The sequence below is a fragment of the Babesia bigemina genome, assembly GCF_000981445.1.
Source record: "Babesia bigemina genome assembly Bbig001, chromosome : I".
NCBI classification, from domain to species: domain Eukaryota; phylum Apicomplexa; class Aconoidasida; order Piroplasmida; family Babesiidae; genus Babesia; species Babesia bigemina.
This window is the reverse complement of record NC_027216.1, coordinates 44,640-68,538: the sequence shown is the minus strand read 5'-3', so window position 1 is coordinate 68,538 and position 23,899 is coordinate 44,640. Positions and strand designations below refer to the sequence as shown.

The 23,899-nt window shown below is 49.5% G+C and overlaps 7 protein-coding genes across 7 annotated transcripts; 2 read left to right on the top strand and 5 right to left on the bottom strand.

Annotated features, from left to right (window-relative positions):
* Positions 1–392: 392 nt before the first annotated feature.
* On the bottom strand, positions 393–1,637 carry BBBOND_0100270 (DHHC zinc finger domain containing protein, putative; the record flags this gene model as incomplete). The annotated part of the gene is made up of 8 exons (XM_012910430.1): positions 393–615; positions 651–829; positions 866–997; positions 1,077–1,096; positions 1,139–1,267; positions 1,306–1,427; positions 1,463–1,521; positions 1,557–1,637. The coding sequence occupies 8 exons, from the start codon at positions 1,635–1,637 to the stop codon at positions 393–395; spliced, it is 945 nt and encodes a 314-aa protein (XP_012765884.1).
* A 788-nt stretch (positions 1,638–2,425) lies between these two features.
* On the bottom strand, positions 2,426–3,439 carry BBBOND_0100260 (glutamine cyclotransferase, putative; the record flags this gene model as incomplete). The annotated part of the gene is made up of 1 exon (XM_012910429.1): positions 2,426–3,439. One exon carries the CDS (start codon positions 3,437–3,439, stop codon positions 2,426–2,428), a length of 1,014 nt encoding a protein of 337 aa, XP_012765883.1.
* Positions 3,440–3,441: 2 nt separating this feature from the next.
* BBBOND_0100250 (hypothetical protein, conserved) lies at positions 3,442–3,981 on the bottom strand (the record flags this gene model as incomplete). The annotated part of the gene is made up of 4 exons (XM_012910428.1): positions 3,442–3,511; positions 3,550–3,626; positions 3,663–3,710; positions 3,748–3,981. The coding sequence occupies 4 exons, from the start codon at positions 3,979–3,981 to the stop codon at positions 3,442–3,444; spliced, it is 429 nt and encodes a 142-aa protein (XP_012765882.1).
* A 745-nt stretch (positions 3,982–4,726) lies between these two features.
* BBBOND_0100240 (ribosomal protein S2, putative) lies at positions 4,727–5,699 on the top strand (the record flags this gene model as incomplete). Its single annotated transcript, XM_012910427.1, has 3 exons — positions 4,727–4,733; positions 4,775–4,835; positions 4,958–5,699. The coding sequence occupies 3 exons, from the start codon at positions 4,727–4,729 to the stop codon at positions 5,697–5,699; spliced, it is 810 nt and encodes a 269-aa protein (XP_012765881.1).
* A 1,504-nt stretch (positions 5,700–7,203) lies between these two features.
* Positions 7,204–7,389, bottom strand: BBBOND_0100230 (hypothetical protein; the record flags this gene model as incomplete). Its single annotated transcript, XM_012910426.1, has 1 exon — positions 7,204–7,389. The coding sequence occupies one exon, from the start codon at positions 7,387–7,389 to the stop codon at positions 7,204–7,206; it is 186 nt and encodes a 61-aa protein (XP_012765880.1).
* A 1,218-nt stretch (positions 7,390–8,607) lies between these two features.
* BBBOND_0100220 (hypothetical protein) lies at positions 8,608–13,563 on the bottom strand (the record flags this gene model as incomplete). Its single annotated transcript, XM_012910425.1, has 1 exon — positions 8,608–13,563. The coding sequence occupies one exon, from the start codon at positions 13,561–13,563 to the stop codon at positions 8,608–8,610; it is 4,956 nt and encodes a 1,651-aa protein (XP_012765879.1).
* Positions 13,564–14,567: 1,004 nt separating this feature from the next.
* frameshifts or pseudogene? - check sequence (hypothetical protein) lies at positions 14,568–23,844 on the top strand (the record flags this gene model as incomplete). The annotated part of the gene is given in 5 exon segments (XM_012910424.1): positions 14,568–14,571; positions 14,850–15,613; positions 15,680–18,010; positions 18,023–21,327; positions 21,339–23,844. The coding sequence occupies 5 exon segments, from the start codon at positions 14,568–14,570 to the stop codon at positions 23,842–23,844; spliced, it is 8,910 nt and encodes a 2,969-aa protein (XP_012765878.1).
* Positions 23,845–23,899: the final 55 nt, after the last annotated feature.

Below are 23,899 nucleotides of genomic sequence, written 5' to 3'. Positions count from 1 at the left end.
CATGCTCTAGCAGCTACGGAGGCGAAAACGGCACGCTATGTCCTACGGTAGCGCACACCCAAGTCCGACAGTTACGCTTGTACGCGCGCCATGCGGGTGTGCGACTCCGAGCCCACAGAGAGGCGCCGAAATGAAAAACAGGCGGCCGCGCAAGCAGTAGACGCTGCCGGGTTCGCAGCACATGAAGCAGATGCCGACGAAACGACAAGAAAGCACGTCACCACGTGCGAAGTAATCGGAGTGATGAGGCAGAAACGCTGCCGACCATTGTTGTAACGTGGAATCACGAGGGTGTATGGCGCGCGGGGCGCCCGTTACCCGAACCAGACACAAAACACGTAATAACCATATTATTCAGTGTCCACATCATCGGATAACACGTAATAACCATATTATTCAGTGTCCACATCATCGGATATTTCCCGACGATACAACAGTTTGTGGAAACACGAGACTCGGCGCGGGGCGTCGGCATCTTTCGCATCCAGCCCTTGCAGCTCGTGGTTGCGGTCAGCCAGCACCGCGTCAGACTCGTCGAACACGGACAGCGCCACAACGTCCGCGCAGGTCAGCTCAGCGCCGAAGTACCGGGGTTTCATGGGAAGCGGGAGGAACCTGCGGGTGACTCAGCACAAACAGCCGCGACCTACCACGTGACGGAGAAGCGGCACCCAAACAAGTGCGTCAGAGTTTGCATGAAACTTTGCTCGCGGTTGGAAATGTTCTTCAGCTTGTCTATCGCCGTGGTGTTGCGATATATCTGGTACATCTGGTCGACGAAGAGGATGAACGTGAACATCGTGAACAGGATGGCCACGAAGTAAAGCACCTGCAGACGTATGGCCGGTCAACAAGAGAGACTCACGGTAGTTGACACGATCATGAACACCCCGTACTTCGACAAAAGCGAATCAATGTCACGGTGGTAGAGGTCGTACATCTCGTAGCCAATCACGCTCGCGAGGGCAAGCTCGGTCGAGCCAGTCAGGAAGACGTACTGCGCGCTCATCAGAGGATTACAAAGGGGCGCTTACTGCAGTGTATTGCAGGAAGAACTTCTGGTTGAACAGACCCACGCAGTTGCTGATCCACGGGCCTGAGTCGGTGTCACCCCGCGACAAACCACGGCAGCACTTACAGTGGTGGTCCATGTGCAGCACGCAACGGTTGCAAATCCTACAGTGGTGTGCGCGACGCGGCCGGATGGAGCGGCACTTGTTGCAGTCGGTGAACCCCCAGCGCAGGGCATCGTAGATCAGGTGCTCGTCTGAAACGGCGATGGAGATGACACATGCGCAAACGAACCCTTAAGCGCGGGGATATAACCGGGGTCAGTAGTCGCGCACATCCAGTGCGACCACATGGCTAGAGAGAGCGTTGCCGTGTGACACGTTATCGTGAGCACCGTCACGAAACGATGATCCGGCCTAAAGGACATGTGCCGCTCCGAAAGCAGACCTACCAGAGCTTCAGCGCAAGTGCCGTCGTCGTCCATTGAGCTTGCAGCGCTAACGCGTATGTCTGTGCAGCGTGAAGGCGGCGAAGGTTGTACTCACCAGTAGAAACACGCAAATGGAATCGACGGGTACAGCGAGCCTAGACCGCCTGCCGGACGACGGCATCACAATAGCAACCATAGAATCCACCAGTGGTGGCTGCAGCAATGCATACCGGCGACAAATCCATCACCGCGACGCTGCAACGCCCTGTCTAGAGGCCGACGCGATGTGCAGCGTACAAAGGTAACGCTGTGACGACAGCGTCAACAGCACTTATCACGACGTTTTAACCGCATGGAGGCGCATATGGAGCGCACGAAGAAAAAATGTGTCGAAAGTTGCATACGACGACCCAATGTGTACCCGCGACGCGGCGGTACAACAGTGACCACAGCTGACACATCTAGTACACACACAACGAGCTGGAAGCATGGACGCAAAGGTAACACGATTCGCCAGCAATAACGCATGGAATGCGCAGGCGGAAGAAGCGGCGCTACTCTTCGGCAACGCGCAGGGCGGAACCATCTCCAGGCAAGACGCCGTAGACGCCATTTCGGCCATGGGAATAGCAGTCAGGTACGGAGGTGATATTGCGTGATCCAAATTTGAGGCAGAGATGCGGAAGTTAACGACATCATCGCCGACGAAGTCACCACTGGACAACTCCCGGCCATCGCAGAAAACCTCAGGAGCAGACAGTACACCAGAGACGAACTACAGAAACTTATACACGTGAGTTGCAGTGGAAAGTGGCGCACAGCGTCCGCAGGACCTCAACCCAAACAGCAGCGGAACCGTCAGCCGCGGCACGCTGATGTACATACTCAAGGCGAACCACCACCTCCAGGACGAACACATCGAGGAGTTCTTCAACAGCCTCAACGTCAAGGAGGTAAATGGCATGCTCCAGGTGGAAGAGCTCGTCAACGCGCTTCTTGCGGTGATGATGTAGCGCCCTCCGCCGCGCAAAAGTTTTCGTAAAACGCAGCCGCGACGTCCACCGCGTTGGCAGAGCCTTTCGGGAACGTCACGCTGTACAGATGCGGCCAAAACTTGCCAGTAACCATACAGTAGGGCTTGCTTGGGTGGCACGCGATGCCGTTCAGAACGTCCACGCCCGTGGGCTGCTGGGAGGACAGCGTCCGCAGGTCCCACAGAGCTAGACACTTGCCATCATACGGGCTTATTTCCACGATGTAGTCGCTACCCCAGATGTTGCCGTACACGGTGTCGGACGGCACGTTGTACTCCATCTCGTTCACGTACAGCAGACGCCGGCCGTTTAGGGTGATGGGCACTGAGCCGGCGATGTTTATGGTGCCCTCCCTGAAAGAGTCCGGCAGCGACACCGATATCAGGTCGCTCCCTCCCGTAGTCATCCACACCTTCTGGCGCCTTACGAATTCCGAACGATCTTTGCAACGAATGTCGTAGTTGGAAGTCAGCCCGAAGCCCACGTACCTCATCTTGTACACGTGCTCCAGGGCGAAAGACGCATAGTCGTACAGCAGAATCGCGTTGTCGGTATAGGTCAGCACCATCACATACAGACGCAGCGTGCTCGGCTCCACCACCAGTGCGCTGCCCTCGGCGAAGTAGCCGTTCGGAAGGTCCACACGGCGGAGCGTCGCACCGGTGGACGCAGAAAACTCGCGCAGGAAACTATGGGACGATAGGCCCGATGTTTCCACCAACGTATGCTCGGAGGTGAACAGCAGGCCCTGGGTGAATGGCAAAACTGCCTTGGAGCCAAACTCGCATACGTGCGGAATACGAACACCCTGCACCTCAGGTAAGTAAACTCGAGCGACGAATTCAGTGTCCGGACTGAACAGAGAGAGTGGCTGGTAAAACCAAGCAATGAAAACGGCTGTGAGAACGGACAAAGACGCCAAGGCTATGGCGAACCGCGTCGTGCTACGCCGATCGCAGCGCATCTTCACAGCTCCTCACGCGAAAACGGAATCGGTTCCAAATCGTAGTACTTGGGAATACGAACCTTAACCACCCTGGCAAACCGTAAAATATTAGCGCGCAGATAAACTACCAGGTTGATGTAGTGCGTTCCAGGCGCTCCAGCGTTACGCTGAACTCGGGGTAGAAAATTAAGCCGAAGGGAATTTTCTGCGCAACCTGTTAGACAGAAAGCACGCAACCAACCTGATGCAAACGGATTTTCCATTCAACTCCGCAGCCATCAACAGTTATCTGCCAACGGTTTTTAACGGAAATAAGTAGCACCAACCTGCGCAAACTGCGTGCCCAGCAGGTCGACGTGAAAATCATCGGCAGTCACGAATACCGGCACATCGCTGAGGCTCACCGAGTACACGGTAAAACGGTCAGATTCTTCTGTTATCAGAGAGCCGCGAGCGCCGTCGGAATCCGCGCTGCAGAGGAAAGAAGCAGCGTAAAGCAACAGCAGCGTTGCGCCGCCTAAAACACGAATCGAACCAGAATGCCAGCTAGGGCGCTGCATCATATGTAAATGCTACATCATAGTGCGAAAACGTTAAGTGGCCATCTGTGGGATGGGATTAGCGGCAGTACTCCGGAAGGGGCAGCCGTACTCGCGGCCCTCATAGGATCGGTGTCGCACGATTTACAGCCTACACCACATACACATCGAATGTATACGTCATTTACGATATATAATTCGACAAAAATTGGTCATTATTGGTCTGCTTGATTCGACCTTGCATCACGCTCCTACACATGTCTAAAAGGGGCCACTAAATTCCGCGGAACAGCCATGGTGGCGTCAACAGTAATAAAGACGTGATGATAATGATAACCGCTGTAGCAGCTGATGATGTCCTAACTATACAGCCCGCGCGCTAACGGCGACAATATGGCACAGGAAGGGCACAAGCCGAAATCTCGATACGTCTTAACGCACAATCGACTTCTATACTTGCAAAATATGTGAATTGTTGCCACATGAGGGCCACGCGGCCGAGGAAAAGGCCTACGACGGAGGTCGTCACAGCGCGCCCGGCCGTGACAGGAGACCCCATATGCGTGTATTTGGAAGGCTCCGCGGCCGAACCCACCAAAACCACACCTGCTCATCCCAATATTTTATATAGGAGAGGCTAGTGATAACTTATTATCACGACCAAAACGGATCGCACAACTGCAGGCGTTTTGGGCGGCACGGAAGTTGCCAGGCATACGGACTCATTCACACTTTAGCGAGCGGACGCTTAGAGCACAGCGACAAAATGGCGGGTGAGTTTGCATAGCAAAAGATTCTTTACTATCTTGCGCAGAACGCGGTGGTTTCAGCTCAGGATTCGGAAGGGGTCGCGGAGGGCGACGCGCATCCTCCAGGTAAGCCCAGCTTTTAATTGTAGCGATATGTTATGCCGTGTGGGCGACGTACACACGTAATTGTGTTGTGTATTAACTGTCGGTGTGGTTGTGTAGTGGCATTGTGGATCATAACAACGCAGGGGACGTGGTGGTAACGAGGACGACCTCAAGAGCTGGGTCCCGGTCACCAAGCTCGGCAGGCTGGTTTCAGCCGGTTTGATCCAGTCGATCGAGCAGATCTACTTGCACTCAATCCCCATCAAGGAGTACCAAATCATCGACTACTTCTACCAGCCCACTCTCACCGACAAGAAATTGGCCGACGATGTTGTCAAGATCATACCCGTGCAGAAGCAGACCAACGCCGGACAGAGGACCAGGTTCAAGGTATTCGTTGCCATCGGTGATTTCGACGGACACTGCGGACTCGGCACCAAGTGCGCTAAGGAAGTTGCTACCGCCATTAGGGGCGCCATAATCTCGGCCAAGCTCTCGCTCATCCCAGTCAGGCGTGGCTACTGGGGTAACATGATTGGCGAGCCGCACACGGTCCCGATGAAGGTCTCGGGCAAGTGTGGCAGTGTAAGGGCCAGGTTGGTACCTGCCCCGAGGGGTACGCAGATCGTCGGAGCGCCCACCACCAAGAAGCTTCTCGCATTCGCCGGTGTGAAGGACTGCTTCTCATGCTCCTCTGGATCCACCAAGACCAGGGGAAACTTCTTGAAGGCCGTTTTCGCAGCACTATCGGCCACATACGGATACCTCACGCCAGACTTGTGGAGGCAAGTCAAGCTGCAGCCCTCGATTTACGAGGAGTTCGCCAGCTTCCTCAACTCCGGCAAGACCCTCGTGAAACCAGACACGGTGCCATACTACGCTTAAACTCATTAAGCTAATTTTGCATTGTAATGCTTCGGTTGCTCATGGGCTGGTGAACCTGTGCGCGCGATGTGATGTCACTACAAGACCTGGAGTGTGGTGTTCTATCGAACGGACGAAGTTATAAGGGGCTGGTTAAAAGTTGTATATGATGTGACATGATGAGCTTTATGTTAGACCATAATGTGTCATTAGCAGCGGTATCAGCAAATGACGTCTGGATGAGGCGACGCTTACTTCCAGTGTGTTGCACTTTAGTTAGGGTGTTTGTGGATTAAGCCGATTATGATCATTAAAATGCGTTGTGATTCTCAATGTAAGTAAACCACAACGTTCCGTGGAGTATAAACAGATCTGTCAATATATGTGTCCATTGCAGCCCTGCGCGCGTGGAACGGTGGATGTCGCGTAAACGTCCGGTGGGCTGTATTGATCCAGCGCGATGTGCGAACAAGAGTGGCTTTCTGAGTATCTCTGTGCGATTGCAGTGAGCGGAATTGCGTTGTAATTCGTATATGCGTGGTATTTTGCTGTCTACACACTCCCGGCCCATCTGCCTTAGCCTTCGAAGTCCGGGCGCTACGTTGGGAGCAATCTATGCCTGTAGCGTTAGACTCACACGTTGATCAGTGCGGATCACCAATATCTTGCATTTAACCCTTCTGACACTGTAGCCAACTGGTAAAATAAATCATTAAAATCGCATTGTGCCACTATTGCTCCTAGCCTGCTACGTCACGTGCAGGTTGAAAAATACGATATACCAGCCGGTTTAAGGTAAAGTAAGAAGTTAATGGTTGCACCTTGTCGATCCAGTAATAACCTAATTCCTTCAGTCCGGGGATCTGATACCGATCTACAAAAAAGCTTACGACATGGAGCACAACGAAGACGGCAATAGGTATGACAACATGGTAATTCGAAGCCACCCATCTCGATTTCTTGAACAATCGCCGTGCGCTTATTAACAGCTTGGCGCAACCATCTTCCTTAGCCCATTTAACGGCGCGGAACAGCACTGAACAGTTTGCCACTACTTTGAAAATTGGGGCTCGCGAATTCAATGCTGCACCGCCGATATAACCCGGAGTGATAATGTGTCTTAGTTAACTCAGGGCACATGGCTTGTGAGGGTGTAATGGTAATGCGTTGTTGGCCATACATGGCAGGGGTGAAGAACATTGTTCCACATTTCATCATTCCACCACCAGCATACAATACCACCTCATGTGGTGAATGTATGTTGCAAAACGATGGGCACGTCTAGCCAATTGCACGATCAGTTCACATCGATGTTTGGAACTGCGATCATGCCTAAAGACTTTTGCTCGGAAAGTTTCGGGGGACGTAAACCTGTGCATTAATTGATTCGAGGTGTATGCGATTGTCAGTACAAATATTCAACGTGGTATGAATTCTCCTGTATGGCCGAGTGCGTTACACGTTTCTCACCCAGTAGACGCAGTAGGCCATCTAGCCAATTACACGTGTCACTTAAGTGCACTACCTATATCGTCTCACTTATTATATTTAATGTCTCGTATATATGCGTTACATATAACCGCAATGTTAACACCGAACCACAAATTTTGACATTAACTTTCAAGTCGCATTCCTGTACATTGGGCGAACTATTGAGTTGTGTCCTGAACAACGTGTTTTCTTCAGTTCTGACATTTTCACAGAATAGCATGTCTTCTCTGCCCAAGCTAAAGATCACGACATGAGACGCACGCTTGCTTTCTTAAGCCAGCCCATAAAGCTCCGATCTAGGTGGTCAAATCTTGTGATAGCATTTAATCATTGTCATCGCAATTCAGATGCATCCGGTGTAACATTAGATAACATCTGTATTAGCGTATTGTGGATAAATGATGAGCAAAGAATGTCAAAACGATAGGTCTTTTCAGCGCTTGTCTAATACGAGTTGCCACTTGCACTATATAGCTTAGCAACATTGGTGGAGGCACTACGGTCTTCTGCTATGTGTTATATCTTATGCATTGTTGCGTAATAAAGACGTTGCCGAGCTTTTCGGTTGTGATCATATCTGCAATTGGAGATGTCGCATCTTCTCAGCTTCGGCAATACGAATTTCTCCGCATGTGTCATGAGCTTTTGTTACATACAACACTACTAAACAACATTGTCACCTCTTATGCATCCTATAAACAGCTAATGCAACACTCGATTAAGCTGCAGAAATCGGGAACACGATTAAGAGGTTTCAATCGACAGCGATGCTACCAGCAAGCGTCGTTGAGTTTATGTGTCTTAGGCATGAACAGCTCATCTGATCAGTATGTAACTATGCAGCCTCACATGTACGGGTCCGTGTTTTCGACGTGTATCTCAACGACGTGCCACGTGTATGTTTTTGGCAACCCCGTGACCTCACGAGTGAAATGCGCATAGGCGTTTGAGGCAGACGTATTCCCCGTCAAAGTGTACAAATCCCATAGTTCGGGCGTGTTGCGGATTTCAAACATAATGGGCACGTATTGCGTATCAGGTGGATATTTGGTTGTAAGAAATGCGGCTCCAGGAAACTACAAGCCAACGTTGATGTAGTGCTGTGTATACTCATCATTGTAAAAAAAACGTATAAATCACTCGGAATGGTAGCAATTGAATCCTTATGTGGTGTTGGAATTACCCCGCGACCATCCATTGTACTGCTTACGGTAAGACAGTATTCCAGACAGTTATCTGTCACACAAGCCATGCATGGCGCATTTGCTACCGTGGCGTTCTTTACCGTAACGATGCACCAGCAATATGTGCTACACCTAAGCTATGAACAGACCTACAAAGTGGCCCTAGCCGAACGTAACCACACCGCAGTACACCAGTAAGAGCATATACATTACACTGCATAATGCATAACAACATGAATATGTGAATGTGTTAACTATTGAATTACAAGTTGACCAATAGGGTCCTCGTCAAAGTAGTCGATGTCGTAGAGCGAGGGCATTTTCGTGCCGTCCGTGAGTAACGCCTTGACATCGATGACGTGAGACCCCCTGGAGCGCGTGAAGTGAGATCGTATGCGCAGCACGTCCAGTCGGTATAGCATCGTGTTGGCGCACAAGAATAATGCTACAGACCAGAGTGCGACGAGAGTGAAGATGAATGGCTCCCGGATGTTGTAGAGAAACTCGTCCATGGCGGTCATGAGTGATGCGATAGGCTTGCCTGCGACGATGTCCTTTATCTTTTCGATAACATTTGAGCACGTGAGTTTCGGCTGCGATCCCACCTCCGGCGGCGTGAACCCGTGTAAGTAGAGGAGGGGCAGCGCAGTGGAACATGAGTGGAAAAATTTGTCACTAGAACATTTATGCTTCTGGAAATCATAGTGCAGCTTTTGAAGTGACTCATGCAATCTGTCCGGCAGGTACACCGTCCAGCTGAGGTAGGTGTGGGCGAAGCTCTGGGAGTACAGGGCGTAGGCCCGGTAGGTGATGGGCGGGCAGTGTTGAGGGCAGCTGTCAGGGTCACTACCGCAGCCGACCAGTGTGGACAGGGTACGGGGATGGTAATGTTTGGAGTTGGGCTTGTAGATGAGAGACGCATGACCACGGATGCCTTTGACGACTTGGAGGTCCTGGCGAACAAGATGGTCCCAGTCGGGGCAGTCGAGATGCGGATTGCGGAGTGAGTTTCCTAGTAGAGACAATGCATCTGAAGCATACCCGTGCATCTCATTCCCGAAATTGTGGAAGAAGGACACAAGCTCCCCTGTTGTCCTCGGCGTCCGCCTGGTGAGGCAGTTGAGGTAGGAGGACAGGGTCAGCAGGGGGTCATCGCCGCCGCAGCTGGGAGAGAGGATGGTGGAAATGACACTCCCCAGTTGCGAGGTCTTTGGCAAATCATTCTTCTTAAATCCCATCCTGATTCTGCTCTTGTGGCACAGGTTGCACGGGTCGAAGGGGTGAGTCTCGAAGGTGGAGTCCCAGCCGTCAGTCAGGAACGCCTGGAGGGGGGAGTTGGGAGCAGTGATGTCACTGCCGTACTCATAATTTTTCCATCCACCACTTAGTTTGTCCCTCTTACACTGCGCCTTCAGAAACTGCAACTGGTGGTGGCAGGCGTACACGTAGTCACGCAGCTGGCAGAGGAGACAGGCGGGGTCGGGGGAGTAACGAAACTTACTATATACGGATTTGAAGTCGATGGGAGCCAAGGCGTCCTCGGATTTCATACGCATAATGCCGTTGAGTACGTGTGCTGAATAAAGGCAAGCCTCGGTAAGGGTGTCGGCGATATGAGATGCGGACAAGGAGGATGGGTCCCCGGTGATCGCAAGGGCGTACTTAGGGTAGAATGTATCACTGTTAATTTCATTGAGTATATTTTCCATGTGTCTCTCCATCTTGGCAATAAGTCCGTACGTATTGAAACCGACCAGCCAGAAGAGCATGGCCTTGACGTTGGTGGGAGGCGGTAGATGGTCGGAGTCTGGTGGAGGGGGGAGGGTTGGTGAGGTGGTGGAATTATGAACGTAATTCCAAGGATTATTGCACATGTCTGGATTGGGAAATAGATCAAAACCGTAATTCTTAAACCTTCCCCAGTTTCTAGGATCATTGTAGTCTGCGCCGGAATCTGATTTGAGGTCTGGTGGTGGCCATACGGGAGGCAGCCCGGGGTACGTATCATACGGTGAGGCTGGATCAATGGGATGCATAATGTGTGCTGTATGTGTCCGGGTAAGTTCAGATTTCAAAACATTATCATGCGAGTTAAAATCTTTTACTTTAATGCTCATCGGAGGTGGGGGCGGGGGAGGATCCAGGTCGGCAGTAGGTATAAAGGAAGCATAATTTTTTAAATTAGGATCTGAAATCGTCCATCCACTTATCAGAGCTGGCGGTAAGGTTAGTTTTGTTTCCTGAGATGTGGCAGCCCTAACGTCTCTTTGGGGGTTAGTCGCCAGGTAGGTGGTAGATATGTTCAAATTTTCATCACTTGATTGGTCAAGTTGTACGGTAACTGGGGTTTTTATACGATTGGGGCCATCGTGCTCAGTTGGATTGTAGTTCGGGGGAAAAGGTGGCAAGCGATGTCCCCGGTTGGGATCTGGTATAGGCTGAGACATGATATCCGGAATAGATTGCGAAGGCAGCGGCTTTATTGCTGTCTTGGGGTGCTTAAGCGCATATCCAACGGGAACTCCAATTTTGGGGCCTGGAGGATAGGGGTTGAGGACTTCCGTAGTGAGGCCATCAATCAGTTCCCGTTGAAACGTCTGCTTTTCAAAGTCATTTCCCCCATTTTTAGTATGTTGTTCAATTTTATTTTCCTCTTCATCTTCAAGTTTTCTCATGTAAATTTTATTCTCGATCTCAGCATTAATACCGTCTTGTATTTTTTGTTGAAACAAACGCTTCCGTTCTGCTTCCTTCACCTCCTTTTCCTTAATATGGCGAGCATTTTCACTAAGTGCTCTACCTTCAAGAGTTACTTTAGGAATACCAGGGTCCCTTACATTAATGCTGCCTTGCCTAGTATTCCTTTCCTGTGGATTGTAGTACGGTTTGACACGACCGGCCCGGCCACGGGTAGTCTGAGGGGAAATCCCGGGAGCACTGTGGTCGGGATGAGAGGGCAAACTAGCAGATATATGTGATTTATGCTTTCTGAGCAAATTTGTTTTCTGTGATCGTTTTAGTAGATCCTGATCAAATGTTTTTTTCTGGGCTTTCTCCCAGATGTCATCGTAATTACCTGTAGCTTTCTGAGATTTTGGCTGACACAACGTTGTCCCGCCAAAGCTAAATGGCAAAGTTGCATTAGAGCATTTAAATGCGTCCTGTTTAGCTGCACCTCTCTGCATATCACTCCCTCCCGCTCCACCGGCAACTGAACCAGAACCCTGGACGGATGGTGTCGTAGTACCGGCGTTGTCATTTCTCTGAAGAACTTGACCATTTTGTTGAATAGACCTAGAAGGGTTTGCCTGGCCACCCGGGCCCATACCTCCACCGGAATCGGGGACACCAGATGACTCAGAGTCTGAACCTGAAGCACTTGGACGTTGGGTGATCGTAACCTGTAAAGTAGCAGCAGGCTCTGAACTTGAAGCATCATTGCTACGTGGAACCGCACCTGTATCACTTGCTGAACCATTCGGACCGTTGGGTGCAGTAGGACTGGATGGCGTCTGCGGAGGGGGAGGCGATGGCAGAGATTGAGACGGAGGCTGTCGCGGCTGAACTGCATCTTTAGATGGAGAAGATCTAGTAGACCCGGTACTAGGATGCCCTTGCGGGCCTTGATCTCCCTTCTCTACTTTAGGCCCTTCTGGACTTCGATCACCAGACGCACCTGTCGGTCCTCCAGGCCCATCCTTACCGGTAGGTGTAGGTGCAACAGTATTGCTACTTCGTAAAACTTCAGGCTGCCCTTCACTTTGCCCGTTGTTTTGATTTGAAGATCCCGCCGTGTCAGTGACGGGCGAAACATGTGAACTACGCTGTTGAGCACCTTGGGATTGATTATTTGGGCGTTGAGAATGTCCTCCACCTCCCGATGCTCCATTACCAGGAAGGACTATATGATGCACCTGATTTTGCTGCCTTCCGGAACCTTGAGCGACGGATGTACTTGCGACACTTGAACTAGAAGGCTGGGGTGAGGTTATTGGAGGCGGAGGGGGCTGAGGCGAAGGCTGGGCCTTACATGCCCCGCCTTCCAAAAGCATTTTCAATTTTTTCAGACCTCCATTTTCCTGTTTTAGCATCCCAATTGTACCATTCCACTTGGGTGGCAATGTTTTCCAGGCGTTACCCATCGTTCCATAGCTATTATCACCAAATACGAAACCGTAAGGAAGCACATTTTTTATGACAAACGGATGAAGCGTGTTCAACCAAGTACTGTCATCTGCAGGGTATTTTGCACTAATTTTCTTAACATTGCTCTGCACCGCAGGCAAATGTTGTCTAAACCACTTCGCTGTTTTTTTTGCAAAGTTTTCACTGTGAAGCGTATCAATTCCCGGCGCTTTCCCGGTGTGAGAAAAGGCATCATCTTTGAATAAATTCCCCAATTGTGATTCAAGCCTTTTACAATGATCCAATAACTGTTGCCAATCAATACACTTTCCGCTTAGGTCCTTTTCCAAAGCTCTTTTTATGGCACCGCCGTCTGTTCCCACCATGTGGCAGAACATTTTCACCAATGCAAGAACGTTCGCAGTGTTGGAGTACTGAGTGCCAAACTTCGAAACCACCGATGTGGAAAACACGTCGCGAAATAATTGATGGTATTTTGTTTTTAAAATATTGTTTAGGTCCTTAATCATATTTTTGCCAAACTGATAGCCATATCTAGGATAGTCATAACCACATATCACCTCATTGTCACCGAAGCCTCCGGGTAAAACGTGAAAATTAATAGATACTGAACTTCTGAGATATCGCTGCAGTTCACCTCCCGACTCGGGGTATCGACCCCACCAACTTCGTGTTGCTTCCCACCCAACATACAAATCCTTCCACTTGCCTCCGCCCACTGCTTCGAGCTTAAAATCTACATTGTACCAGATATAGTACAAGGCGGCGAGGAATTTCGGAATACACTGGAGGAGAGCGTCTATGACATCTGGTGCTGTTGGACTGACATAACTGCCGCCAACTGGCGCTGTCGCTAGCTTCTTGTAAAACGTTGAGACGCGGTCGAGAAATCCGAATAGATCAGGTGGTAATTGGCGTGTGAACGAAATATGATTATAAGATTCTCCGTAACGTTTAACCAGTTCATCAGCCAGCTGTGGATGCATCGGCTTAGCATCTTTCAGCCACTCAAAGAACTGGAGACAGTCCCTAAGAGTGCGAAGTTCAATTCCATGCCCCGTCATCCTTTCCACTTCCTGTCACACAATAAGCTACCTTTACAAAGCACCGAAGTTAGAGTACAAATGCTGTTAACCAGAAAACACTAAAGTTACAAAAGATGTGCTGATGCCCCTACCAAAAAAACTATCCACGCCGCTAAGTGCGCTAGATGAGAGAGCTACAATGCACAAAGCTGAGTGACAAAAGTATGTCACGGCACAAAAGCCAAGTGCGACAAGCGTGGACGCGCAGCCAATCACTTGCCCACTTCTCCCTCGTAGACAACATGAAATACTGAAATGATACCACCATCTCACTTACCTGACATGGGATTACGGTGATATGTCCAGGTATCCTGCAGACACGAAGCTCGAGTTGCTTATGACTAGGTGGGCTGCAACAGAGGGTTAACGGCCTCGCAGCTCCCCCGACCCTACATTGCGGCGTTGCCAAACCGTCTCACATTGGCGTATGCATCCATTTAAAAAACGGCATCCAACCGACTGCCCGCAACACGACAGCTGCGCGTCTAGCACCACGGATATACCAGTGATATAAATGCATGTGAATCATATTTTTTGCCGTAACATGCGCATCAACAGCCATACCAATCGTGCTTCTTTGACTTCACCCATCATAAACCACTCCACTTTACAGCTGTATACAAGCCAAGCTGTTGTTATGTTGCCGGGCGCCTAGACAGGCCATTGTGGGGCAAAGTGGGGTCGTCATGTTGGTGATCATTACTGTCTAGCCCACTGACGCCACGTTACCGCGCCACCTAGCTATCGTCACGCCGGACTAGTTGAATTTGGCGTTTATCACCTATCTACGAATCAAATCAATGCCACACCATACCATACAGATATGAGACAGATGAACAAGAACCTCAGATGATGATACCTATTAACCGCTAGCCTATATGATACACAACTAAGCTTCGCATACGACCGAGGTCATCAGAAAAAACTGCCACATATAGAAAGTAATTTACAGCTCAACATCTCAAACAACAACAAGCGTCTTAATGGGTTGAACACATTAGACACTCGGTTAGGAGGTAGGTTAGGCGGTGGGTTGTTTGTTAGTTGGACTGGTGTGTTATTGATAGGCTGCGTCAGCGTTGAATGGTAGATGCCATGGAGTCGCAGTGATATACCTATTGACTAGAGGACCGTCGCGCAGCGACTGACTATTATCCCGGTGACTACCGGTGCCTGTAATCCAGTGCCCCCCAACGATCTTTGTAAGCCGTTATACAATGTTGTTCATAACACTGAAAGATCTTTGTCGTCTTGAACCGCATCAGATGAGTCATCCGCCCACGATGTCATTTCACGATTGTCAACGTTTCAGAGCACTCTTCCGGAAGACTCTGAGAATCCTAATAAGAACATTTTATATAATCTCTGCACCTCCGCTGGCAGCCTCTTAGGTTATCGGTATCCTGGGACCTACGACGGTTCCGAGATTGTATATGGCAACGCCTCCCGCCTGTGCGATGCCATCCTGGCATTCTTGTACGCCGTGTTTAGTGACGTCCGTGATAACCAGCCGTACGTCGCTGGTAGAGATGTATTGCATGATGTGATTGTGGAGCTAAAATCCCAACTGTGGCGTGGCCACAAGGGGTTGAGTCAAGTCATCCCCAAGGTGGCCACTGGCCTGCGGGACTACAACGCCACTGTCAAGGCATCGAACAAGAAAGTCAAGGAGCCGATTGAGACCGTGTTGGGACACGTGAAACCGGATGGTGAGTTGCGTAAAGGTATACAAGCTTTGCAGATAACGGAAACATCTAAGTCAGCTGAAGATGAGCAAACTGTGGAGTCCGCAGTCTTCCTGGTAGAGGGGTGCAAAGAGGTTGCCAGGGTATTCTCTAAGAGCTTGACGGCGGCAAAAGACGCCATAAATGACTTGAACCCTAAGCTGAAAAAGAAGCTTGAGAACGCCAGGAGAAGCTTTTTCAATCACGTCGACTGGCTGAGCAAGTGGTCCAAGAAGGGGGAGAAAAAGCGGTTGGACAAGATGGTACAGAAAATCAAGAGTAGGCTTAAACAGCTCGCAAAGGGCGTCAAGGAAAAAATTAAGCAATAAGTGCATACGGTTGTCGAGTTGTTGAAGGACCGTGTCAGGGAGATTAAAATGAAGTTGGAAGGTATCACTGCCGGTCTGGAGGAATATGTCAAGGAACTCGGGCAGTGGATGGGTGAAGCAAAAGAGTATATTAATGCAGTGAAAACGTATGTTGATGAGATAATGAAGCAGCTTGATGGAGAGCATAGAAAGGCGATTGACCAGGCCGCCGCGGAGATAGATAGTGAGCTTGGCAAGAAAGTTGAGGAGTTGAATGGATGGATTGAGAAAGCTGAGGCCGCCGTAAATGTGGCTAAGAAGAAGGCGGATGAGGTGCATAAAAGGTTGGATAAAGATGAAAATTCTGGGACGAAGATTCGTCAAGGGTTTGAGAAGATTAGTGAAGCTAAAGATGCAGTTTCAGGAGTTAGCACACAACTGGAAACTGTTCACAAGGATTTGGGAGATTGGAAAACTGCGGCGCAGGGTGTGATCAGCAAAGCTGCTGGGAAGGCCGGAGAGGTGAGTGGGCAGTTGGATCCTTCACAAAAAGGTGATGGCAATCCAATTGGCAAGAACCTTAATCAAATCGATGCGTCGAATGAAGATATTAAGAAAGCGAATGAGAGCCTCCGAAAACAAACAGAAAAGTTGAATAAATGGATCACCGAGGCCGATCATATCCGTGAGCAGGCGCAGAAGAAAGCCCAGGAAGTTTACGATAGCCTGAAAGTTCATGACGAACTGAGCAATAAAATCAAAGAGATTCAGACAGCAAATCAGACAATTAAGGATGTTAACAGTGGGCTGGGTGATGTTGACAGCAAATTGGGGGAATGGAAAAAGGAGGCTGAGAGAGTGCTTCAGGATGTGGTCCAAAAAGCTGAGGAGGTATATGCGAAGTTGGATCACGGAGATGGACAGCAGCCGATTACTCAAGGCATCAAGCAGATCAAAGCAGCAAAAGCAAACGTTGAAGCAGTTGATAAGGGATTAACATCTGTAAACGACGATTTGCGCAAATGGAGAGAGGCGGCGCACACTGTGATTGGCACTGTGGTTGAGAAGGCAAAGCACGTGCACGAGAAGTTGGATCCTGCAAAAGACAAGTCTACGCTGGGCAGTCAAATTGATGCGATCGATACTGCTAGACAGGCCATAGTTAATGCAAACAAGGAGCTTGAAAGACAAGTGAAGAGCCTGAACACCTGGATTAATGAGGCGGAGAAAATCCGCGCTGCCGCTGAGGCTAAGGCCAGGGAAGCGTACGATAAGTTGCAAGTTCATGAGAAACTGAGTGAGAATATCAAGAAGATTGTGGATGCTAAAAATAAGATAGACGAAGTTAGCAAGCATGTTACCGGCCAGCTTGGGAGTCTGCAGCAGTGGAATGAGAAGGCTAAGGGTGTGGTTGACGGGGCTATAAAAAAGGCGCAGGAAGTTCATGATGAATTGCAAAGTGCTGTCGTCCAGAAAGTTGAAGGAATTGGTCAAGATAGTAATGCAATTAAAGCTGCGAGTGAGAATCTCGGAAAGGAAGTTGAGGATTTGGGGAAGTGGAAAAATGCCGTCAGTAATGTCATCGTCAAGGCAGACAAGAAGTGTGATGAGATACTCAAGAAAGTTAAAACATCAAATGACGGCACTATTTTCACGCAAGCTAAAGAGTTACAAGACAAGGGCAAGCAACTTTTGACTGCCGCTACTGAGGCTAGGCAGACAGTTGAGTCTAAGGTCAAGGAGGCTTTGGACGCCGTGAAGGATATGGACGCAGATCTCAAGAGGGATTTGAAGGTGGTGAAGGATAATATAAAATTGGGGATCGCTGAGGTGATTGAGAGTTTGAAGGTTGGTGATTTGGGTGATAAGGTGAAAGAAGATTTAGTAAAGTTGAGGGAGAGGATTATGAAGCTTGCTGAAAACGGTAGAGTGGAGAGCCTCGTTGAAAAGGAGTTGGCGGAGCTTAATCAAAAAAAGAGTGAAACGCTCGATCATGCTAAACAAAAACTTACGGAAGCGGAAAAGCAACTACAATCTATGTTTGAGAGTGCGATCAAGACTCCGCTTGACGATAAGGTCAAGACAGTTGAAAATGCGATTGAAAAGCTCTGCGAGAAAATTAATCCGGACGGCGGCGACGCATCACGGGAGGATAAGATGAAATTCCAGACGATTTTCGATCATATTAAGAAGCAAGTAGGGGTTATTAAGGGGACTGGTACGAAGAGTCACGAAAGTGGCATTGATGGCATTGTCGCGAACGTAAGAGGTCTCTATAACGCGTTTGTTGACAGCCGAGGTAGCGGGGTTGACGCAAGAGTAGATGGGTGGCTTGGAAGTATTTTGGGGATCAATGAGAATCAACGAGGGACGCAGACTGATGGGATGAAGGCTGTGACGTCGTAGATAACGGCGTACATTGAGAGGTATAAAACCCGTGAAGACGCTTTAAAAGTTGTTAAAGATCAAATCAAGGAGAAGCTTGGCAGCCAAATTAAGGCAGGTCAGGCAAAAATATCATCACAAGATGTAAAAGATACAATAGTAGAAAATTTGAGAAAAGTCAAAGAGGCTTGCGAGGCATTTGTCGAAGAGCTTGATAAGAAGCTGATGAAAGGGCAAATTGAAAGTTTCGCTGACCCGATAGTCAATAAGATTCCTGGTTTATCGGGAGAGCGTACTCGGTCGAGTGGTAATGCCGAACATCCCAAAACCGCCATTAGAGCAGCACTCATTGCGCTCTGCAGCTGCGTCAGGCAGGTAGCTGCGGAAGTAGATTATTTAGGCATAAAGCTGTTTGGCACAATTATAGACCAAATAAAGCCGACTGTTGATGGACTTCACACGAATCTTACCCATGCGACTGAACCCACGGAATCCGGTAATGCAAACCCCCCTGACGGCACCGCCCAAGCCGTTGACAAGGCGATCGGAGATGCGAAGAATATGGTTGGAACTACGATGCAACAGAAATTTGAGCAGGAAGTCAAAAAGCCAGTTGAGACAGCAATCCAAGGTTTTGACGCCGCTGTTACCTTGTACGACACCAAAGCTAGGCAGCAAGTCAAGGATGCGGCCAAGGGGGCAATTGAAGAGGCGGCTAAAGTGATTAGTGCAGATGGTGGAAGTGACATTGACTTGGGGAGTAAGATGAAGAACTTCCACGATGCGCACAAGGAGATCACAACAAACCTCAAACCGAAACTTGAAAAATTACTCAATGACCACATTGGGAAGGATGAAATTCCGTTTGTAGGTAAAGCAGATAGAGTAAAACTTTCGAAGAATCTTGAGAAATACCTCAAACACATATCTGTTGGCGTCCTGACCAAGCACCCGCATGGGCCACTCGCAGAGGCGATCGACAAAATTGGTGGTGAGGGTATGAAGGAGCTGGGTGTCATTCATCCAAGACACATTGGCAATGATAAAATAGATGAACAAACTTTCGAAAATCCGTTCAAAGCGATTCAGTTGCAGCTTGAGGATATCACGAAACTGGTTAGTAACACAAGGGCATACATGACTGGCGAGCCAGCTTCATACAAAAATGGCATCAAAAATTATCTCGAACAGCTAAAAAATGCGCTCGGTGATGGAAAGTTGGCTGGTGCTGACAAAGGCGTTGATTCAATCACAAAGGCGATTGAGACACTGCAAAAACAAAAGTTTGACCCCAATTCAAAAAAAATTGAAGAAGCCGTCAAAGCAATTAAGGCAAAGGTTGAAGAGCTTAGAAAGAAGTTGCTGAATGATAATGACCCAAGAGGCGTTATTGACGATTTAAAAGATTTGAAGGGGAAGGGTCTAGCGGGGGGAACATGGGAGGGCAAAGACGGTCTTGGGAAAATCGAGACTGAACTTCACGAGCAGAATAAGAAGTTATCGGACGAAACGAAAATAATTGGAGAAGCCATACACGAAATTAAGTGGGAACGTGTAAAACTCGGATTCAAATTGAGCCACCCACTTATTCCCGATGACATTCTGGAACAGTTGGAAATATTAGCGAATATGATTGGCCAAAGTAAGTATAAACATGATGGAACTCTTCAACGAATTCATGATGTGATAAGTGAGCTGTGGGCACAGCAATTCAGTAAGAACCCCAATAAAATCGGGCGGGCCACAAAAGCAATTACAGGACGACTTAAGAAGCTTCTTGCTGTTTTGGAAGGTGACGCAGATAAAGACGTCATAAAAACGATTAAAGATTTGAGAGATGTTGGTTTAAGTAAAAATCTGTGGGAAAAACATGGAAGCGAGAAAGGCCTTCAGCAAATCGAGAATGACCTTCAACGTCAACAGAAATCCTTGACCGGCCAAGCCAAACAAATAGATGCAGGCGTCAAACTTATAACCACAGTGCTAGACGAGCTGAGAACCGCGTTGCAGGGTAGTAGCGGAAATCCTAAAATTGACGTGATACGCTGGTTGAGAGAGTTGTTAACGAAGGGGCTTAATGGCACTGAGTGGGATACTGGTAAAGGTAAAAAAATCGCCAGTCTGGGTCAAATTAAAAAGGACCTTCGTGGGCAAAATGATAAGTTGGCTGCGGCAACCAAAAAAATTGAAGACGCAACAAATACGGTCATGAGCGAAACACAGGATATGCTTAGAAAGGCAAGCCAGAAGTTAAGTGGTGATCTCATTAGTGATACCATCGTGAAGAATCTACAGTTGTTAGAAAAGATGATTGGCCGTGGTCAGAATGGCGATAGTGAGAGTCTTCAAGCGATTCAAAAAGTGATCAGTGGGCTGCAAGCACAGCAGTTCGATGTGAGATCCAAAGCAATTGAAGAAGCCAAGCATAAAGTTGAACATGAACTCACAAGGCTTGAAGGTGAACTGGTGACTCACGTTGCCGATCCGTTGAAACATTTAATACAACAGGGGTTCGGTAACGGTGATCAATGGAATGGCAACGCCAAGGGCTTCGACAATATCAATCATCATCTCCAACGTCAACAAGAAACGTTGTCACAACAACCCAAAGACATACAGGGTGGTGTCACCATAATAACTACTGAGCTTGACGAGCTCAGAACTGTGTTGCAGGGTACTGCCAACGACAAGCCCGAAAATAAAGGCGTGATCAAGAACTTGGAATTCATGGCAAAGCACATTGGTGAAGGTGATAATGAAGGCCTTAAAAAACTCAAAAGTGACATGGAGTCCCTCAAGAAGAACCAGGGCCAAGACATCACTAACAATTTAGATCAGCTCTCCAGAGATATTCAACACGCTGCTGCATACGCCGATTGGCACGTAACTCATCTGGAGAATCCGCACATCAATGGGAAACTCAAAGGCATACAAGATGGTCTCGACAACCTCCGACTCACCGACCTTGCCGATGCCATCAGGTTGTGCGACAACTTCCTCAACGATGCCGACGAGATAGAGAGGAACACCGTTCAAGCCCTTTGGAAGCACGTCGACGATGAGGTGGAGGATGCCATCAAGGACCTCACCAAGGAAGCCCGTGGGCTGTACGTGGACTCGGTGAGGGAGGCGCTGGCATTGTTTGCCAAGAAGGTAAACGAGGATTTGGAGCAGCTGCCTAATGAGATAAACAAGGATATGTACGTGGGTTATAAAGGGTTCATGAAGTACTTGCAAGGACCGCTGAGCTCCGATCTAACAGGTCACGAACAGAGCGTTGCAGAGTTATCATCCGCATTTCGAGAAGTGTTCGAGCAAATAGAGAAGTATGTAGCAGGATTACCAGGCTCCACGACGAGCAGAACAAAGAGAAGAATCCCTCATTGCCACCAACCGAAGATCCCTACACGCCTAAGCTCAAAGATGTTTATGACGCGTTGACTGCGCTGCTCGCCTACCTTAGAGACAATGATGACGGTGCCGACAAACTCACCGAGCTGGTTGAGAGGCTGACCAAGGCGCTGGGTGATTTCGTACCCTCCGACTTCAAGCACCCGTGCACTCCGCTGCTGGACACTGTCGCTCGCGGTCTCACTAAATTCGCCGGTGAGTTTGGTAATTGTTACATCTCCGCCTACTCCGGTCAGCGGTGCAGGGAGGAGCGCGCACACAAGTACGCCAAGGTGTTACTCAGCCTGATACCCATGACGCACAATGCGCTTAACAAGTTGATGATGAAATGTGAAGGTGAGTGGAAATATCTTCACATTAGTAAGTTGACTGCTGATTACAGGGATAACCCACTTGGCTACTACCTCACCAGGTGCGGGTACAGGGTTTCTAGTGGCGATAGTGGGCAGGACGGCGAGTTGAACAACATGTTCACTGGCGGTGCGATTTACGAGTTACTTACCACCCGTATTGAGGGTGTGTCCATCGAGATGATGATTGACGGTGACCCAATCAAAAATGGAATTAGTATTGTCACCATCATATCGCTGCTCTACAACGTGTTATGCCACTACTTCCAAGCCTGCCACATCACTGTTCCTCCTGAGCCACGATATCCGTGTACTGTCAGGGACATGCTGTCGTGGCTCTCCGGGCTGCAGTACACAGCGGTGGTGGACAAGCTGCCTGAGCACTGCAAGGCTCTGCTCAACCGCCGATGCCACGATGGCGACACTCCCAACAGAGAGGATCCTGTCATGGCCAAGTGCATTGATGAGCTACCATATACCATCGCATCAACGTGCTCATATTCCACTGCCCTGCTCACCGCCATTCAGGGCAACGTCCACGGCTTCGACCTCGCCGCCTACCCGTATTCAGTGGACTTCTCCAACAACCGCGCCAGGCTCCACTACCCCTCTGACCCTGTCGAACTGCTTGATATAGTACGTGAGATAGTATGCCGCCTGTGTAAAGTGCTCTACTTCCTGTACTCCCAGTGCTGCCGCAGCACCGCCCGGGTCAGGGGGTGGCGGGAGTGCGCGTACGGCCGGCAAGTGCAGTCACACAACTGGAAGTGTAAACAATTCACTACTTACTTTAGTATCAGTACTACTACTGCTGCAACTACTACAACTACCACTTCCTCCACCACCACCATTCACGGCTGCCCGCCTACCTCGCCGCTGCAGTCGTTCCTCTCCGACAGCTGCCACGGACTCCTGCCGCATACCCTCACCACCGCTGACGGGACCATCGAGTGTGCCAACTGCGCCGCCAACCAACCAGGTCAGCAGTGCCTCACTCCGCTCGGCTTCTGGGACCTGGGCTTTGCTGCTTCAATAACTGGCACCGGCTGGGATCTCACCAAGCGCCTCGGAGATATGTGCCGTGACGCCGACTCATGCCTGTTCGTGCTTTACCGATCGCTGTTCTTGCTGTGCCCCGCTGCACCCTCATCACTCGCCGCCGTGTTTGCATTGTATGCTCAGCTGTTACGGAAGTGGGACCCTCATGACCGTGTTAGGCACCGTGGTGGCACATACAGTGACGCCTCCGACTTCATCTCTCACCTCAACACCGACGGCATTGACAGCCTATTCCCACTGTGGACAGAGCTCCACGGCAGCTACCAGAATGAGAATCTTACAACTGCCATCTCATCACTCGCCGGGCATGACCACAAAAGCCACGATACGCTGTCGAGCCTCTTCAACGACACCACTTGCTCATCGTCAAGTGGCTGCGCTCCCTACCTCCAACCCCTAGGACTCCATGCCCACCACACCTACCCGCAGAAGCACGCCGGGCTATACATCACGTGGATAATGTACCTGGCATGGCAGTTCTGGGAGTTGCTATGTGAACTACTGCACGCACTGGACAACATCGACTGCACGGCGTCCGGGTGCGCCACATGCCCATGCCAACCTGGCACCCACGGTGGAAAGGGCACCTGCCACTGCCCGTCCATCGTCCAGTGCGCCGGACCTCTGCCCACACTCTACCGTTACGGATTCACGTATCGTAACGCAAATCTCCTGGTCAATGGCAACCGTGTCATGCGCTGCGGTGACCTCAACATACAAGGCAAAAAAGCGCTGCACTCCGACCACTTCACCGAATTGTTCCGGCAAATCGATCAACTTATGTGGCACATCCGGATGCCGTTCCTCTACTTCCTTATCGCACTGTGGTCCCTAGTGGCGCTGTACATACTCCACACTTTCCTCTACCGCATGGAGATCTTACGCATCCTCTCCCATCTATTGACCACTAAGGCCTCTCACCTCGACGCCAAGGCGCTGCTCATTTCGAGCAGGAAAATGCTATCACTCTACGACGCCAGTTACTTCTACGACGACCCTATCGGTCAACTTGTTATTCAATGATTATTACCTCATTAGTGAAGCCATTTCCGATTGATATTTTGTGTTGTAGTAGTGA